Source organism: Atractosteus spatula, chromosome 16 (genome assembly GCF_055471065.1).
Source record: "Atractosteus spatula isolate fAtrSpa1 chromosome 16, fAtrSpa1.hap1, whole genome shotgun sequence".
In the NCBI taxonomy this organism is placed as follows: domain Eukaryota; kingdom Metazoa; phylum Chordata; class Actinopteri; order Semionotiformes; family Lepisosteidae; genus Atractosteus; species Atractosteus spatula.
Window position 1 is genome coordinate 9,166,636 of NC_142721.1, and position 19,783 is coordinate 9,186,418.

General features: G+C 35.9%; 1 protein-coding gene across 2 annotated transcripts in view; it reads right to left on the minus strand.

Moving 5' to 3' along the window:
• Window positions 1–19,330, minus strand: part of syt9b (synaptotagmin IXb) — a 33,649-nt gene extending 14,319 nt beyond the window's left edge. The window contains exons 1-3 of one of the 2 annotated variants that reach the window (XR_016094312.1): window positions 19,055–19,329; window positions 4,292–4,643; window positions 2,273–2,819 (exon numbers count right to left, since the gene is read on the minus strand). Coding sequence is in view for 1 of the 2 variants with exons in the window: in XM_088934823.1 (XP_088790949.1) it covers window positions 2,273–2,819; window positions 4,292–4,643; window positions 19,055–19,202 (1,047 nt within the window). In the remaining variant the exon portion in view is untranslated. Of the gene's footprint in view, window positions 1–2,272; window positions 2,820–4,291; window positions 4,644–19,054 lie in introns of both variants that reach the window. The other variant, XM_088934823.1, reaches the window with a different exon arrangement.
• Between the last annotated feature and the right edge of the window lie 453 nt (window positions 19,331–19,783).

Here is a 19,783-nt window from a genome sequence, read left to right on the forward strand (position 1 = left end):
TCTAACAGAACAGGTGTCTGACATCTTGATTCTAGAAAGCCATAAATGGAAACCTCCGCTTTTAATTCCAAGCGATTACTTAATCATGACACTTGTAGCTTAGTGTTTTTTCATGACTGAATGAACTTGCTTCTAAAACCAGGATTAAGGAATTATTACTGTGTCCCAGTTAAACACAAGGAGCAATGGGACTCATACCTCCCATTTACAACAGAAAAGGATCCCTCTCATACAGAAGTAGTCATTAAATATAAAGAAGGCAACGTTAATCATTCTTTGAAGAAAAATAATTGTACTGTTTGTATATCAATTACAGTCTTGCATTTTAAAACCATAAACACTTATAAAATTTTATCCCATTAGATCTAACCAAATCCGGATTCAAATGCCTATTCCTGAAAGAACAAGCTTTAAATATCCATTTTATTTTCTAAGCAGGAAACACGGTTGTTGTAGTCACTAGAATTAATCTTAATAAGAGAAAGATTCAATACTGAATGAATTGTACTGGCTGTCAGTGAACACAAATTAGGTTTCCTTTCAACGTGACAGGAGGCATCAGCAGGGCTCATCATTTTGAGCTGCGATGAGGTTATCAGATACTGGGGAGCAAGTGCAGTAAATGTCACTGCTCTGCAGAGGGATTCAGCAAGGAGAAATGAGATCGACACGGAGAAACAAGCACCTTTGTTGGGGCGAACCTGTAGCAGCAATCACTTCAGGCACAGCAGTACTCTTTTCACTGAGAAATTGATTTAATCTGGCAATTCATTTCCATGTTCAATAATGGACTTTCATTAAGTCAGGCTTTTACAGATTTGCATTTACACCTATGTGTCACCATCTCCTTCAAAGCTGTCATTTTTCGTAATGCTTATATGGGAACAGAAGTCTCTTAATGTGCTTACAGCAGGTATATGTATGGAAATATGTTTGCACATTACAGATTTCTAATATCACAACTGAATTTTTAATATTGTCACCATCTTTAACAACTGCAATATTTCCATTTTCTTGATCTGCACTGAATTCTTAGCTAATTTAGTCACAATTCCCATAATTTCTGTGTGTTTTACAGATAATCAAGGAGACTATAGTACTCACAGAGCATCCCTCCTCTCCTGCTTCCACCCAAGATAATTCTCTTGCTATCAAAACCTGTAGTGCCCACGTAGTTCTTATGAATTAAGAAACCCAAGTTAATTGTTTTAAATTAATAAACAGATATAAAAGTTGTTAATTGAATCATAAAACCATGTATATGTACTGTAAGTAAAACATTGGCATGGAAGTACTTCTAATTCTTCTGAAACATTATTCATGTATTACCTTATAACTCCTTCTGTAATGCTATTCAACACCTGTTCCTGAGATTGCAGTAAGTCGGTTTGGTTGAACATTGGCTAAGGTTGTTGAGTTGCAGATGAGCCTACTTCACTTATAGGTTTTATGAGAATGTTTGTATTATGATGTAAAGACTTTTTCATTACTTTCTGGTTTGAATGGACAGGGCAATTAGGCTAGATTGTTCTATTTACATAACAACACATCTTGCTTATATACAGTATGAATTTTAACAAAAAGATATTTTTTCTTCTCCCAGGGCACCTTGATCTTTTTTTATTTGACATTGCAGAGACAGAGTAAAAATTCCTGCTGTGGTCTCCAATGAAAAAAAATCCTTTGCAGCATCATTTTCCTGCCACTATGAAAAACATCATTTTAGGCTGAATGTAAGTCAGAACAAAGTCATTCAAAGTGGGACATGCTATTGTGGATTCAAAAGTCAACCTGTACTCCCTGTTCTGGTTAACCATTTATTGTTTTAAAGTTTTATTTTTATCTTTTGGTGCATAATTTTCATTAAGAGCATAAACTTGCCAAATGTTTTGCCAATATTTAGCAGCTTCAAGTATGAAGTAGTAGAAACCAGAAACAAGACTCCTAATATGTATCTTTTTTTTTCATTTTGAATTAGAAGTACAAGTTCTAGAATATTCTGGACCTATTCAGTATTAAGTTTGTTTCTTTTTATTCCGGTTCCTAAAATTCCTGTTTTGGGGATATTGACAATTACACTTCTCATTCCAGGTAGTTAGGTTTCACATTTCTTACCAGTAGTCATTAAGCATGATGAAGCAAAAACACCTGATACCCACCGTGCCATTTGTCAGACATACTTTACAGTAACTACTGTATACTCTGAGGATTTTGAGTCAAGCTTGCATGATTTCTCAGCTGCTTCAGATAGAGAGCTATAAAAAGCACTTACTGTGGTGACATACTGGATATCCCTCCAGAGTTTTGTCTCCCGTGGAAAATCGGGCAAGTCTAAAAAGTTATCCACCACCACCTGGCCAATCATGTCGTGCCTGGAGAATCTGTCGAAGTCGTACACACTGAAGTGCAGCTTTCGCATGGGTAGCTCATTATAGGAAACAGGGAATAAAAACACCTCATCGAACACGGGGTTCAGAGTTTTTCTGTGCACTTTAGTCTGGTGTTTGGTTTTGCGATCTGGGAGCAAATATATTTTGACGTAAGGGTCAGAGGTGCCAGAGAAGTCCTTAGCCGGCAGGTCCTGTGCTTTGTGGATTTTGACAATCAGCTGCTCCAAGTCGCAGTCGTATTTGAGGATAAAATTGAGCTTCCCACAGGATTTGCTGTTATTTCTCCTACCATCATCCGTATCAACTGATCTCTGTTTGTACAGCTCTGGTTTAATCCTCCCAAGCCCAGTGAGTGACTCCTGCCTTTGAAACTGTGTGATGTTGAAATCCGGGTTGGAGAGATTTAGTTGCCTTCGGATCGAATTGTGCCTTCAGAGGAAGGAGAGACAGGCGTAAATGTGCTATTAGAGTATCATGAATCATTCAAATTATAGTAACAAGTACATTATGGAAAATATGATGTATTCCTAAAGATCTAAAGTTTCCCTGCTGCTCTGCAGAAAGATGTCCTTTATCTCAACAGCACAAATGAATGCAAAACCCTTTAAGAGCTGTTTAAGAGCCCTTCTCTTGCCTGGGGGTTAGGCACTTACTGTAGTTTTTCATATCAAACACTCTTTTGGATACCACATGTTTACTCTTTTTTCCTCCATTCTTTAAATGAGATATTTACATTTTGATAAGGATGTTGTAAGTTACAGGCAAACAAAGCTTTTCATATACTAGGTTGTTTCTATTCAGATCAGTCTATGGTGGACAGATGGACATAAAAACATTAGTAAACTTTTACTAAGGAGTATTGCTTTTGGCATATCAATAGCCCAGAATTTCTTTTTTCCTTTTGTTGCTTTTCCTCTTTTTTTCAATCTCTTAACAGATGTACACAGAAAAGGTGACTTTGTGTTCACTAACAATCTCTTCAAAACCTTGGTTATGCTCCTTACTTTAGCCATTGCTAATGTTTAACTGATTTTCATGTGGCTGAGTTAATGACAGGTCTCGATCACATTATTCAGAAGGAATAATCCCTTGAGAACTGGATGTTTGTGGGTGTTTAGTTATAGTGAGATTTGGCTTAACTCGCTTAGCCGAGAACCAGCCCCTTGGCCACAGAACTAGGAGGCTGGGACCCCAATTCACAATGAGAAGCAAAGATTGGGATGTGGTTGAGGAGGGATGTGTTGAATTGCGAAAAGAGAGAGCTTTACATATGGTGTACTGTAGCTTTCAGGAAATGCTGCTGGAAATTATGATTATTATTTAGTACAGCTGTGGTGAAAGTGACTTGGTTGTCATGTCTCCTGAACTTCAGCTGAGACTACCAATTTGTCCCAATTTTAATATATTCTACAGTATGTTACTCCAGTCTAAATAAAAAATACTTCTTGATAAATAGAGGGACAGATCTATTTATATCTAAAGTCTAGAAAAGAACTTTAAAAGATGCAGAGTAAGTAGTAAAGTTTAGAGTTGTGATCTGATAGCCCAGATGCACCCGACCTTGGAAAGGGAACAAAATGTCTAAATTCCTTCAAGTGCTACATGTTTTAAAAAACACAGAAGTGCTTTATTTTTGCACTAATGTATAAGATCACCATAGAATAAGTTAAACCTATTGACCAAATAATGAATGTTTTGTTCGCTGCCACTGTTTTGCCATAAGTTAGAAGCAGATCTCGACCTGTGGAATAATAATGTTTAAGGAGTTTAAACTGAAAAAGTCAGCTGTAGATGTTCTTGTTAAAAATGAGACTGTCAGCTGTACACTCAGTAAAACTGTGACTATTCTGTCTTTATTCTGCAAATCTAATGATAGCACAAGGAGTGAAAGGGAAACTAACCGAACGGAAGAAGTGGGTTCCGTGATCTGCCTCTGCATTCGAGCATTGTGGACGCAGTTCTCTTTCGGTTTGGACTGGGCCTCCAGTGGGATATCGGGGGAGGTGTGACTGATTTTCATGGCAGACTCGGGAACAGTGGTCGGCTCCTTCATGTAATCCTCGCTGTACTCATTGTCGTTGACCTCGGTGTCCGTGTACACGGGCTGCTCAGGCTGGCCGGCTTTGGTTCCGGTTGACAGGCCTCGCTCACGCCATGGGATCCAGCACAGCTTCCAAGACACAAAGAGGGAGACCCCGAACAACGCAAGACCGCAAGCAGTCACCACCAGAGAGAGCAAGCTCACCGAGACATCTGCAAGGCACAAAACACGGCACTATTCAACACTTGATTGTTCCGTAAGGAAATTCCGCTTGATTGTACAGTAAATGAAGTCTTGGTAAGCAACACGAAATAGAAGTGCATCAAATATGTTATATATATAAATAAGAGCAACATCTCACACAATCCTCATAACAAATAATCATATTAGAAAAAACTAATCATACCTGCCATATCTTAAAATTGTTAAAAAACAGATTGTTAAAAATCCAGGACTCATACAGTCTGTTATGAAGATTAATATTGTACAGTACAAATAAACTTCGGAATCTGTTTTTAGGGATTCTTAATTAGAAGCTGGATGATTCGAGAATAATCAGGGGATGCGTTATTTTACAGGATAAACTGTATTTGATTTTCCTGTCCTAATATAGCATTACAGAAGTTGGGTAAAAAACATATTAGAATAACTTCTTGCATTTATAAAGGGCTTTTTATCTTAAAGGATCCCAAAATGCATTATGTCTAGGAGGGGACCCACTTTATGTACACTTGATGGGCAGCACCCCCCTGGGGGACAAGTGGAGAATGTCGAGCTGCCGATGCAGAGCTACACACCAGAGTTAACGGGGAAATTTGGTGAAGTAAAATTGTTCAATTCCAAGTGAAAACATAGCCAGCATGCCGAGGTTAAGTTTTGGTAATGCCCAAAGATCTTAAATGATGTCAAAATGAGGTTTTAACTTTGAGCTGAAGAATGACTTCTGGGCAAGCATAGTGTCCCAGGTCTCCATGCTTTGGCAGTGGTCCAAGATTTTCTGGTCCAGAGGGAAGATTGCCAACTACTGGTCCATTAACACTTCTTTCGGGTTTTGCGCAAAGGTTTACAGCATGATGTCATGACTGGCAAAATAGGTAATTTACTGTAGGTATTTTAGTTGTCTGGCACGAACTACCAGAATAGGTGTCCTGTCAATAGGCTTTCAGATACTTTAAAATGAGAAATACTTTTTAGAGTTTTGTTTTGTGCATTTTGATCTATTGCTTGCTACATTGAATGTGTATTTGTTATATTGCAGTAGATAAAGAGCAGACTGATCTAGATAATTGCAAATTTAGGCACTGGCTCTTGAAACATACCTAGAATATTGTGTTAGTATGAGTATTGGATAAAGCCAGAAGGAATATTCACCGCTAGAATGATTTAACTGTGAACTGGTCACACTTTTTGCCTGATGTGTAATACATGATGCCTAATGAGTGTACTGTACTTACTGTATACAGCATTTCCACACCATTTCTTGTGTTGGACTATTTTGAGATGTAACAGTGCAGGTCTCTCTCTTGGAAGACATACATTCTGTAGCGGATTATAAATTCATTGTATTTAAAAATGATAAAGTAGTAACACTTTTAAATGACCAGATTCAAAATGAAGTACTGTAGAACTCTAGGGATATCCAGAAGTTACTCTTGTGTTCTTCAATCAGAATTTATTAAGCATTTTCAAACAAAAAGATTTCAGAATAAAATGGCTTTGCAAGTTTCATGAATTTACTGTACACAAATATTTCTGTTGGCATCACATTCTAATTAAAAAAATAAAAACATTATTTTTACACTGTTTAAAATGTGGATGATACAACCACCTACTAATCACACTGTATACATAAATGCCTTTTTCAACAGTGTTTTGCAAAAGACAAATAGTAAAGTAAAATGAAAGAATTATTATGCTACTTGAAGATTAAGAAGGTTTTGACTGCTTACGACTTTTTGTCTAGTTTCATGCTTGCTGGCGTAAAACAGAAATACGACCTCTGAATATTAAGATCAACCCATAGAATTTCATTCCCTCTAGCAGTATTTAAATTATTAGCATCTTCACAATGTTAAATAAGCCCCCAGTTGTAGATACGAAAATGCAGCAAACATTTAACTTTAAGGCAACTGCATTTTAAAAAAGTTCAAAATGTTCAAGAATTATGTACTGTATAAGTGTCTTGGGAAATTTCTAAGTGTACAGTTCTATATCATAAATAAACGAGCACTAGGAAATACAGTATTTTTTTAAAGGTCCTGTGATAACTCCATAAATTGATTCAACATTTCCCCTGTTTTTTGTGGATCATACAGTATGAAATGTATAGTGCTATTGTTTTTGTAATTGTAAATAAAACCTCTGTCAACTTTAGATATACTGTACAGAACTGTAAATTTATCACGTATTAAGGACATTACTATGTATGTTTATCAACTACTCTATATTATTATGGTTTCCATGTGTAGTAACTTGTATAAATAATTTTAGAATTTTGACTAAATTGATATGTATAATGTATTTTTATATCCTTACCAGAAACCAAAACTGTGCAGCTTGAACAAAGATCCAGATATTTAGAATTTACAGCAATTGCCTTATAATCCTAACTTCATGTACTGATTGCTGATATATATGTAAAGGCATCAACCAATATATGGGTTTGTAATTGCTATGGGCATTAGTAAATCTCTCAATCTCTCAATATATAAAGGGATTTACCTTGAGCAATGAACTGATATAAATGAATACATTTGCAAAATGTGATTCAGCTGGACATCACATTTAATAGAAACCATTATTTGTCTAAATTAGCACAGATATTACACACATTATTCACTGGAGTGAGACCCAGCTGCACTGCACATAATTATGTAAAGGTGTATAAAAAGATTAAAACTGGCCTCCACATCTTTCTAAAGAGGCAAAAGTCTTATTTACAAATCGTATAATGTTTTCCATATTTTTAATTTCATTAACATATAATTCTGTGCAGTCTGTATGAACGTATCTTAATAATATGTACGTGGTAATGTACATATTATTAACATGGTAAATGATAAAAAAATAACATGGTAATTGTATTTTGGTAATACAATTGAAATTCATAGAAAAGTATGAAATGCACTTTAAATCATACAGTAGTGTATGTATGGATTAATCATATGATTTCCCCTGTTCTTCATGAAATACAAACAACTATGTATGAAGACATTGTTTCTGTACTAAAATGCAATACAGTTAATGTTTTATAGTCTCTGAATTTTTAATCTAATTAGATAGGAAGTAAGGCAACATTTCTTATATAAATGCACATTAAGTCACAATGTATTTACAAGCTATTTATGGCTACTGTACATAGTATTTCCATTTTGTTTTGTGAGCAAGAGTGTTTTTGTGAGATAAAATAGATTTATGTTTTCAGGATTAATGTCCATGCATGCAGTAAGTAAGACACTGGGAAATTAAGAAATCAGCCTCCTACCCCACTGTACCCTGCTCTGTGTTGAAATAACAAATTACAATAATTACTTACAGTGATAAACTAAAAATGTAGAGGAATTAGCAATTTAGAGTCATCTGGCTTCTCATCATTACAGAAGAAAAATTAGCTGATTAGTCATGTTAACTGAAATTAAAAAAAAATGAATGCTCAATTTCATTTAGAGAAGTTTATTCTGGATGTTATTTTGTTTGAATAAATCTTTCAGATGCATCTCAGTAGCCTGTTAATTGTTTGGTAAACATAAATTACTTTGCTTAATAGCTTAATAATGCTGACATACTGTACACTAGTATTCTGAAAACTATTATATGTGAGTTAAGTATGATTTGTTAAAGATTAATTTTTCATGTTTGTTTATGCACACGTTAGTATGTCCTTTTTGGAAAGTTCTACCAATGATCAAAAACTTGAATTTTACATTCCTTCTGTGGTTCAAATGGGCTCATCTCAAATATGCTCTAATTGACACATACTGTACATCTTCCCTACATGAGAAACATTTGTGTAACTTTGTCCATGGTCTTTGGTAGGTCAGATCTCAAGATCTAATGCCATTTAATTATGTTTCATTTAAAAGCTTGGATGCTGGATAAAAGCATTAAAAAACAGGGAAATTAGAAGGGCTCGATGGCACCCTCTCCCTTGGCGCCATTCACACACCGCTCTCCTTCCAGTGTTATTTTTTTTTAAAAAACAAAGTATAATCAACTATAAGTCCAGTTAAAAGGCCTTTCACCGGGGATGTCAAGCTCTGCTCCTGAGGTGCCAAGTGTCTTCTGGCTCATGTTGCAACCCGAGTAATCAAATCAACATCTAATCTAGTCATTTTCTTAGTAAGGAATATATGGGAATTTTCTTTAGGTCTTTTCCAATTGATTACTCAAAACGTTCACTTCATTAAAGGTACAGCTATCTTTAAAACACCTCCGAGCCTGGATAGATGTACTCCCATTATGCAGTTAATTAAATAATTCGATCAACAATTTCACTGAGAGCTGGGGTGGAACAAATCTCGGAAGACATTAGCCACTCCTGGAATTAAAGCGGAGAACCTTGCGTTATACCAAAGCAAAACTTAAAAGACAAGTTTTCAATTTAGTTTGGAAAGACTCTAGTGTTGCATGTTAAGTGGAATGGAAATTCGGAATCAGGGGGCATAGCAGGTAGTAGCTCCGAATCCAGCCAAACCAAGATAATATATAATGTAGCAACCAGCATATCTGCATTGCCAGGTTTGCAGCTGGTGACTGAAAAGTGTCTTGATATTCTGGCATAGCACAGGGAACGGCTCCCATTACTATACCACGTGAGAACATGAGAGTGGTTAAAAACGAGAAGAGCTCACTCGCTCACCCTCTGGCTTTTTGATTCCTTGTAATAAGAGAGCCAGTCCCTGATGAACAGTGGCGCTTCAACACAACACTTTTTTTTTTGTTTAAAACACATTGCTTAAGATGAAAAGTATGTAGACATGAATATAGAAAGCAACTATTTCATATAAGAAAAAAAAAATAAATTGTGTTCCGGATAACCCTGACACTATACCACTTAGAAATTCAGAAGCAAATCATGTTGGTAGCTCATAGTAAATCACACAGTCTTTGATTAGTGTTGGTAAAACTAGAGGAAAGTACTTTGTGCAAGCTCTTGCCAATGTTTTTTTTAAATGCCACATTATTATTTTCAGTATCCATTTAGCCTGGATTTGCTAATTGCTCATATCTTTGCTTTAGGACTGCAACACCTGTTGTGGTGATAATGAGGACCCACAGATGTGGTCCTGTGATAAGTCCTCCTTTCACATGAGGCTCTACAGCACCTCCACCAACTGGAGGAGTGCTCTAGGGTCCTGGCAGGTGTCGCGAGTTCTTACTGCACCAAAAGTCAAGACATCCTTGCCTGAAAAAAGCCCCCCCAGTTACCCTTCTTTATAGCAGCTTTAGGCAAACCAGCTTGGAGTATACAACTGGTGAAAAAGAAAAGAATTGCATGGAAAGCACTTTTAAAATGGTGGCTTTTCTGGTGGTTGTAGTTTTTATTAAGAATTTATAAGAACCTTCATTTAGTGTGATTTAGTTTGCACTCTGTCCAGCCTACTTTATCTTTTTTTCAGAGTACAACATAATTTCTTTCATTTAAAAAATAGTTGTATTCATTACTCATTCTAGCACGGAAATTAGATGTAGGTTCTTTGATGGGCTAATGACCACTATGTTGTAAAACCTTAAATATTAACGGGAAATAAAAGCTATAGTAAACAGCACAGGATTAGTAGCAATAAGGAAGTGGAGTAGTTGGTGTTAATAAGTTAAGTTTAATGATTGACTTTTAGACCCGTGATGTAGTATCAGCCAAATATACAATACTTGACTCTTGATTTGTTTGAAAATAAATCTATTTGTTAAAGAACTAAATATGAAATATGGATACAATATATTCTCTAGTCAGTGACTAGAGATATTAAATCTTATATGTTACCATTGATAAAGACCATGTTAATCACATCATATTGAGCTAATAGCCCATGAACAGCCTTATTTTGACAGCTGTTTTATTGATGCCAGAAAAGAGGATATTCCAGAATGTTCTGTTTGCGAAAAGTTTTATTCTCTCAAGTGAATAACTATGGTTTTCATTAATTTCACTGTAGGCTAGAAGAAGGTTCTAAACAAATGTTGAGCAAAGATTCTGCTTTTAAGACAATGCCATTTAGAAAATTAGAAATGTTATTAAAAGGGGATTTATTTCTGGCAAAATGTTTTATTTTACGAATTTAATAGAAGAAAATAGTTTACAGTCTACCATGTATCATTTTAAACACAATGTCATCAAATGCACTGCTCTTATGTATATGGTGCTGTGACAGAATCTTTCATGATATCTCACAGCTCTATATGACTTTAACCAGCAAACCCAAGTGAAGTACGGTACATTAAGGGTGTTTTTTAATAAGGATAATCAAAAAGCATTACACTTCACCACTATGTGACACAGATGAAAATGATCATGGTAAAGGAGCATAGAAAAGAATAAAATAACTTTTAAACAGGTCACTGTTCTGATATTTCTCAAGTCTTGGAATTGGATGCTTGCTGATAATGGAACATTTTGGAAGAAGCATCTGTGATGATGCTCTGAGAGCGTTGTTGTAGGGCTGTTTCAATTCATATTTAAACGGAAAGCCAGCCAATCCCTTTGATTATCATAAAACATATTGTGTTTTGGCACTACCCATGAAATGAAATATTCCCTTTGAATTAAAATCTGTGGTTACCAGACATTTAGGTTGTTTCATTAGAAGATAGAAATATGGCACTGGCTAAGTAAATACGACTTTAACTAGGGAGCCATTAACTTTGTTTTTTATCATATACTGCAGTTTTGACTCTCTGGATACGTTTGTATTCTGTACCAAGGGTCTCCTTATTCACTTTCTGCCCAAGAAATATGCTAAAGGGATTTACCATTTCTTAGGTCTGAGAGAGCACTTCTATATACTATTTATGTACATTGTATATATTTATTATCTGAATCTCTTGTCCTGCTTAAAATTTGATTACCTCAAGAAATTAATTAGCTTGCCTTCCACTGAGTTGTATTCTAACCATGGTATAATTGTAGAAGACACAACACACTGTAATTGTGGAGCTCTGCAAACTTTGAGTTAAAAGCCATTCATGGTGATACTAATAGTTAACATGGTGCTTTAACTCACCAGTTGAAGTTGCTCCATCTCACTTTGAAGATAACGCTAAATATAGAGCAAGAAAAGAGCCAAACTGCCAATGCTAAAGGCAGCAGCATGATTAAACATGTCTCTCTTTGTACTTGGTTAGAATCGATCTTCAAAAAAAGGCCAGGCATAACTGATGTAGACAGGATGAAATATACAGAGAGCCAAAAATTAAGATGAAAGAATGAGTTTGGAAAGAACAGTAGAGGAAGAAATCAGCATCATAAGATTAGAGATTGAACCATTGTTGTTGTTTTACAGTTTTTGAGGAATATCATAGTATGTTTGCGATATCTACAGTGATTCTCTTGGCAGAGTGCATATTATCCAGGCATAAGGGCAATTCTTTCTAGGTTTTCTTAACTCAGAACTGCGGTTTGTTCATGGAGCTTACACAAATAATCTGCAATATAGTATTTACTCCTTACTTATTGGCAACAATAAGTAAGGATGAATTTAGTTCGATGTTTTCAACTAGCTAAGATGATTACAGAGGCTATCTTAACAATTTAACTTATGACATTCAAATTTTAGGCTAGCCTCTTCAATCCTGTTTAAAAAGTGATCAGTATTCAGTTTGTATTGTTTCAGCTTCTGTCTGCATAAAATATATGCTAATCATTCTTGAGCACATACGTTTAGTTTATGACAGGCCATACAATTCTAACTTTGAGCACACTGTTTATTTTTTATCTTGCATTGCTTATGCGGTGGGTTCTTTAGCAATGTATATGCTACAAAAAAGCACTGTAAAGCCATTACAAACCAAAACAACCTCTTAAAAGAGATTATCAATTAATACAAATCTTTGATAAATCAGATGCAAAGAGAGTAATGTTCTAGCTAAGGGCAATTTGCATTTGGGTATAGCAAACAAAAGATAATGACAAAGGTAAAGGCTTAAAATAGAAATGGATTGAATATCCATAGGAAGACAATACACTTTAAAACAAAAGTGAGCTGCTCTTTCATGATATCTAGGTTGAATGTATAGATGGATGGATAACTAGAAACTTTCACTGATTATAAAACAGCGCAAAGCTCAACATCACATTCATATCATGCAAGCAGAAATTGCAGCAAAATGAGCCCGAGGAAGCAATTTTCTACCGCACAAAAGATAAGTATATAGTAAGAGCTGAAAGTAACGGCAATCCAATAAATGCATTCTGTGCCAGCACATAATATTTTTGTGGCTGCTTCACTGTGTGTAGAAAAGCTATGAATATCTTAACTGACTTCTGAAGGAAGTTATCGCCCTCAAAACGTTGTCTTCTTCCAACATTTTCCCCTGGATGCACAGAATAATGACTATGCAATTACCATTGAGATATTTCTGTAGATGAGCATAGATTCCACCGGTATTAGAAAAGTTTCAGCACATGTGCTAGGTTGTGCACCAGAAACTATGTTGATCAATTGATAGCTTGTAGCAGGTACTCGAACAAAACTGCAATGTGCGACTGAACATAACACCCTGAAACAAACTGTACACATGTGCAGTTCAAAGATTCATATACAGGACAGGTTTGAACAAATTACCACAATGTAGCATTATCTGCGATTAATACCTATAAGGAATGCTCTCAATTGTTAAATTAAGGATTATGTAGATGAGCCAATCTTTTGCAAATTGTTTTATCCTCTTTATGGAATGCAACTAGAATTTTATTTCCTCTATAAATTACCATGGGATCTTGAAAAATCTTGGAGAATACAGAATGTACAATAAATGTTAGTAGATCCAGCTCCATGGACTCCTTGTGCTATCTTCTCCCCATCACATTCCTAATGTCTAGCCTGAAGGTGCAATTGCCTGAGACTTGGACTCTGTAATCACTCCACTCTGAACAGCACTTTGAGGCTCCTTGGAGAGGAGCTCACTCATTTTAAAGGCCTGAGAGAGGAATTCAATATTTTATACCACTGACATTGAAGACAACACTCTAAGCAAGCATTCTGGAAGATTCATTTTCTGTATTGACCACAGTGGTTTTACTTTGCAGTATATTAACAATGTGCAACAACATATAATGTCTCAATGAATCATGGTGCTTTTGTCGTTAATCAGATCAGTCATATAGGAGAAGTGCAGTAAAATGATGAGTATCTGGAAGCACTTTGTGGTCACAATCTTTCCACTGTTTTTCCTCAGTGATATGTGAGTGCAATTCACAGTTTTCCTTAATATAAAGTTTTGTTTCTACAGAGCAGACATATCTGTATGGATATTTCTATACATAATAAATCCCCCTCAGGCACATGATACTGTGATTTCTGTGTACTTGATATCTTAGTCCTTCTGCAGTGAGTTTGTTTCCCACACTATGGGCAGCATTTATTTCAGTACTGCACAAATTTAAAATTCAAAGCCATTAGCACAATATGGCTGACAATATACAATATACAACATACATATATCACAAATATTTTCATTTTTATTTCTATTTGTATAAACAGTGTAATTACACAGAACAATGTTTTTATGTTAATCCTAAATTATATACAGTATCTCATCACCTGTATACAGTAGATGAATCCTCAAGGTGAGTAATTCTACCTACTGTACAACTGTTCTAAAAATGTTGTACTGTAGCAAATGGTAATCATGAACAATGACAAGCTTTAAAATTGAACTGCAAGGGATACTACATTAAAAGTTTTGATGTACAGTAAAAGAAAAATTACCCTTAGAATCACCATTGTTTGTACTAACATTGTTCCAATGATTTATTTTCAATAATATAATAAGTTTAAGTAAAGCAGGTGTCTTACAGGAATGGTCTTGTCAGTCCTTCCATCTGGCATTTACACACACAAACCTTTTTTAATTAAGTATTGTAAACAAAAACTATTGTCCTTCAGCCAGTGTTTGTCTTGGTTTATATTAAATAAATCATGGCCGCATCGTTTTTTTTCTGTATTTGCCTATGTTTCAGGGGAAATTACTCAGGTGATGAAATGGTTTAATACAGTATGTACTCTTTTCATAGCAAATTGCTCAACCATATAAATTCAAAGGATTACACATAAGAAATGAAAAAAATCTAATATATTCTAATGATTACAGTGACTGAAATCCCAGTGATCCCATAGGATATGAAATGTGCTGCTCTCTAGATACAGTAACAGCAGCCAAACGAACTGCATAGATGACATACTTTCCAGACATTTTCGACCGCTTGACACCTCTATTGTGTGTCATGGCTTTTATTGAACCATGCTCTTCATTATAAGATGCATTGTGTTGGTAAATATTTCCTGCAGGAATCTGAAGTGAACAAAGCTAAATATTAATGGCAAAAAAAATCATACTGTTGTGCCGTCTTAAAGGTCCTGTAGGCCGCCTTCTGCTGTACATGGAGTATACCTTTAATCTTCCAATGTCCTAATTACAGTAAGTGGTGAAATGTAATTATTTTAGAACAAGCTGTCATGATTAAAGCTTCTGCAACATGAAAAGGCCTAAATTTTGTTTTTGCTTTGGAGTAGTGCTTTTTACATCTGACATTTTTAAAACTAAACATACAATTCCAAATGCCGCTTCAAGTTATTGTATGCAATATGCAGTATTAACCACACTATAAATATAATTTTTGGGTTATAATAGCAATTTACAATAAGTATGGTATTTATGTATTTTTAAAAAGACTTGCACATGAGGGGGTTTAACTTGTTTAGAAGAATACAAACTGAATACCTCTTTTGGGATGAATTCATAATTTAGCAGAGCTTCTAAAAGAGAATTCTATTGTTTCAGAGATTGTGTTAACTGCCCATTACAGACTTGACCTACTTCTTCTCAGTTTTATTCCCAAGGACCCTCATGAGGGCATTTTCACAATTTCAGATTTTGTTTTTTAAAAACCTTTTATATCCACCCCATAGTTTCCCTATAATTTTATTCCATTCAGATATAAAAAGATTGACTTTTCACTTTAATTACTTCTAGGCAATAATTCAGATGACTACGTTATAAATATTTTTCTACTGGTGTTTATATTTTCAATTCCTGAATCTCCAGTTATTTTTTTCAATAATTAATTGACAGTTATTAATCAACTTGGACTGCACAGGGGAGAAAACACACTCTGATCTAATGCCCACTTGTCGGAGACATTCATTATCTGACGTACTGTAAGCTCCACAGTTCCTTATGGTAGAGTTAGCACTGATTGGGGATGTCAAGTCTCTCATCAGCGTCGGTGAAGCCACGTCAAGCTTGTAAACAAATCGCAGGTCCCAGTAGTCTGTCACTTTGCAGGCTGGGGAAACACTGACCAGGTCTAGTCCATTCAAGCCAGGGCTGCTCAGCCAATTGTGCAGTGCCACTTGAGGAATCCTGCTGAAAGCCATCTAATTCCAGAGCAAGTACAAACCACAGGTATCAGGAATACAGGTTTAAGCCTGCTCTCTCCATGCTCTTGCTTATACTGGCTGAGCCTCTTGGGAGCACACCGTCTTCCACAACATTTTGATTTAAAATTCAAAAAATAAAAGGTGAGGACAGATACAGTATGTACAGTAGCTGCAGTTTAATAAATAATTGGATTTTGAGCTATGGTAGCATTAGCCCTACTAGTATTTCTGTAAAAAAGATCTGAACTTTTTGCATTTTGAAACTCACAGTAAAAACTCCTTACTACTCACAAACTGTGTGAGCATCAAAGAAAGGTTATTAATACATTGACTGTGGAGGCGGGGAATCTTAACCCCAGCACACCTCCAATGGACCATAACATCTGCCTCTCCAAAACCTTATTATCACACTCAAAACTGCCAAGCAGGAGGCTCGACTGCTTCATAAATTGGCAAGAAAACAAAAAGCCTTTCATTTATGTCTTACTGTGTGGAATCCAGTAGGGGTGGGCAATTATCTAGAGTAATGCTGTTGTGGTAGGTGTTGTAAAAGGAGTTATGACAGTGTTCTAGGGGGGAAAATACCACTGTCAAAATTGAGGCTTCTTGTGTCACAGAGATGAAAAGGGTGTATGAACTAGAAAAGCTTGCTGGACCTACAGTACATCTGCTGTAAAATTTATTGAATCCCTAAAGAAAAAATGCACTGTTCTTCTACACAGCAAGTCAACAGAAGATGTTCATTAAAAATACTCGTTATAATGTTTTTTTTCCATTCTAATAATTTTATTCTTGTGCCAAATGGAACATAACCTAAACAGATTGTATGTTTCTAAAAATAATATTTAGTAACAGCTTGCAATGGTTTGTCTAATTAGAACGACTTGAAATAATTAGCTGTAATATTTTGTATTCTTTGCCTTCTGTTATGCAATTGTATGTTTTGACGTTTTATTAGATATGTCATGTTTAACCAAGAACTCTGATTTCATTTTTCTTTTGAAAAACAGACTTCTGTTAACTACTAGGGATAAAACAAGAAAAGCATTTGCTGTATATTTCCGCTTATGAATTAATATCCTGTAAATTATCTCAAACTTTTGTTTATAAACATGTCTAAACAGTTATAGATATTCATGTCTGAAACTTCTGGAATGATATGCAGCCCTGTCAAATTCTGAGAGCCTTCCACATTCTGTGGTGCCATATTTAGCTTAATGGAAGCCAAAAACGGACGATTAGTTATATAGTGAATGGTGTACAAAAGTGCAACCAAGTCCTGACACTGAATCTGTATTCTTAAGTCCAAGGAAGTGGGTTCACTAATATGCTTTCACTGGTGTGGTTAAGAACAGCCTGGATGTGGTCAAAGGAGTTCACACACAGTGTTTGACCAGATCATGGCAATGCCTGGATTTGGTGAGGCTGTTTACTGTATTATAACCTACCAGAACAACCTTGACGTATGTTGCAGATTTTGTCATTATGGAATATTGGGAACTAGTTGACATGGCCTGTCTAGTGCAAACTAGACTGCGTGAATGATGCTCAACTAATCCAGGAAAACATTCCTAACTAAAACATGTTTCCTGAAGTCCTTCATGCAAATTATGTGCCATGTTGGGCTCCTTCACATACTGTAATGTGTAAGTGTGGTATTGCCCTTTCATAAGACAAAAGATAGGCTTCCATTCTGTGTATGGTTCCACTTCTAGAAAAACAGGTGTTCTCTCAATTATAGGTCACTATTATACTGTATTATATCTTTGTAGAGTTTTGCATACCTTTTGTAAAATTTTGGGAAGGGGAGATCAATATATACTTCAAACACTGAGAACCCCAACAATTAAATATTCCCATTATAAGCTAATGTTGGACATTTTAATAACTGCATAAAAATCTAGTTACTCTGCTGAAATAAAATACAGAAAAAATGCCTGCACATCCAGGCAGTAAATAGGTCATTATGCCTTTAGGGAAATAACTATGAACTTGTATGGGATCATGTATGTTTTATTATATTTGTAACACATGGTTTCATACATTTTTGTAATCAAACTGCTATAATTGGCCGCTTACTTAGAATATGTAAACCCAGTTCTCTTGCTGGTAGTGTTAAATAAATGCAAAACAATAAAATACACGTTGACAAATGCTTATTGTACCTCTCACTGAAATAAACTACTGTACATTATTTAAAAAAGTCTGTGTATCTTTATCTTTTGAAAATGAATTCCCTAAGTATGTTTTGCAAATTCATTTTATATAGAAATGTCCGCAAAAAACGGAAATAACTAGCATACAGTGTAAATCTGAATTTCTGTTCAAGATTTTTTTGCTGCTTAATTAGGACATAATTTATGGATTCATCTCTTAAAAGAATTGTTCATCATATACGGGCTGCACTTAGATCTTAATGTGTTTTAGCACAGCTCTTAAGATTGGGTGGGGCACTTTTTTCTTCTGCCTCTTAAGATGGGTTGTTAATATTGAGTTCTTCCTTGCGTCTAAAACTAGACGATTTACTAATTCCTAGACGATCACCGCCAAATAAAGAGAAAACGGAAAATTACAGTTCAGTCCCCATACTCACGTCTGCTTAATTTAAACGAAGAAAGACAGCGAAAACAAAGTGCGTATATTATAGTTGCTGCAACAAGTTACTCGTATTTATTGTATTTGATTGGCTTTTTCTCCGAAAGAACACCCATGCCATTTATTTAAACTCTGGCTTCTCTATTCTAGTTCTTAGCTCGGGAAAGCAAGGAGGTACCTAAAGATTAATCCTGGTGCCTTTTTGCGCCTGGTGGGTGGAGTACCGTAGCGCCATTCACACGCTGCAAAGTTGTGAATGAAAATTCTGTGCAAAGTGGGGGAAAAAAAGCAAAAGGTACTTTCGTCTCTGGCACATTTCTGCTAAAATTCTACAAATAGGAAAAGGGTGCGGAACAAATGCAAAGTATAACATTCAAGGAGAGACTATTGATCCCAGAGCAGAGTCTCTGCCGTGACAATGAAAGCATTACCTGAATCTGTGTATCTTGGTCTGGCAAGATCGCGGAAATAATAGATGAAATCCAAGCAGTTTTCGTTTTGCACTTCGCCTTTAGAGCAGAGATCCGACAAGAGTTCCAGCGCCTTTTGACAAATCTCGTCCTCTCTGTCGCCAGGCATTTCCCACCAGCATCCTTCTGAATGGAGGGGCTCTTAGGCAGCACCACACCACTCCGACCGCCTTAGAGACACGGATCCACAATACTCAGCGCATCTGCTCAGTCGGAAGCACACTTTGTAACAGCCCAGCTAATCCTTGTAGGCGAAGATCGGGTACACGGTTAAAACCTTGTAGAGCAAGGGGGGTTACGTCTTTTTTTTTTTTGCAGTTTTTTTTTTCTTTTACAGAGGAATGGCAAATTGTTTAAATAGACAAAACAGACAATCCCGAAATTACAATCCGCTTTTCTAAGAAAATAAGTAGGAAAAAATGACACTGGTTGAATTCACTTGTAAAACATCTAGATAATCACCAGTGCGCTGTTCTTAAGTAATGGTGCTGAAGTGCCGCGCTCGCTTGGAGTCTGAATGAACTCCAGGCTTCTTCTATCACTTCTCGCTCAATGTGAGCGCCCTGGGATTTCCAAGCTGCCTCGGTTGAAACTGATCAACTAATTACTGGAAGCTTTTGGTTACCCCCCGTCTTTCCTTTCCTTTATAGCACCGCAGTGATCCAAATGCTGCTTTTCTGAACTTAATTA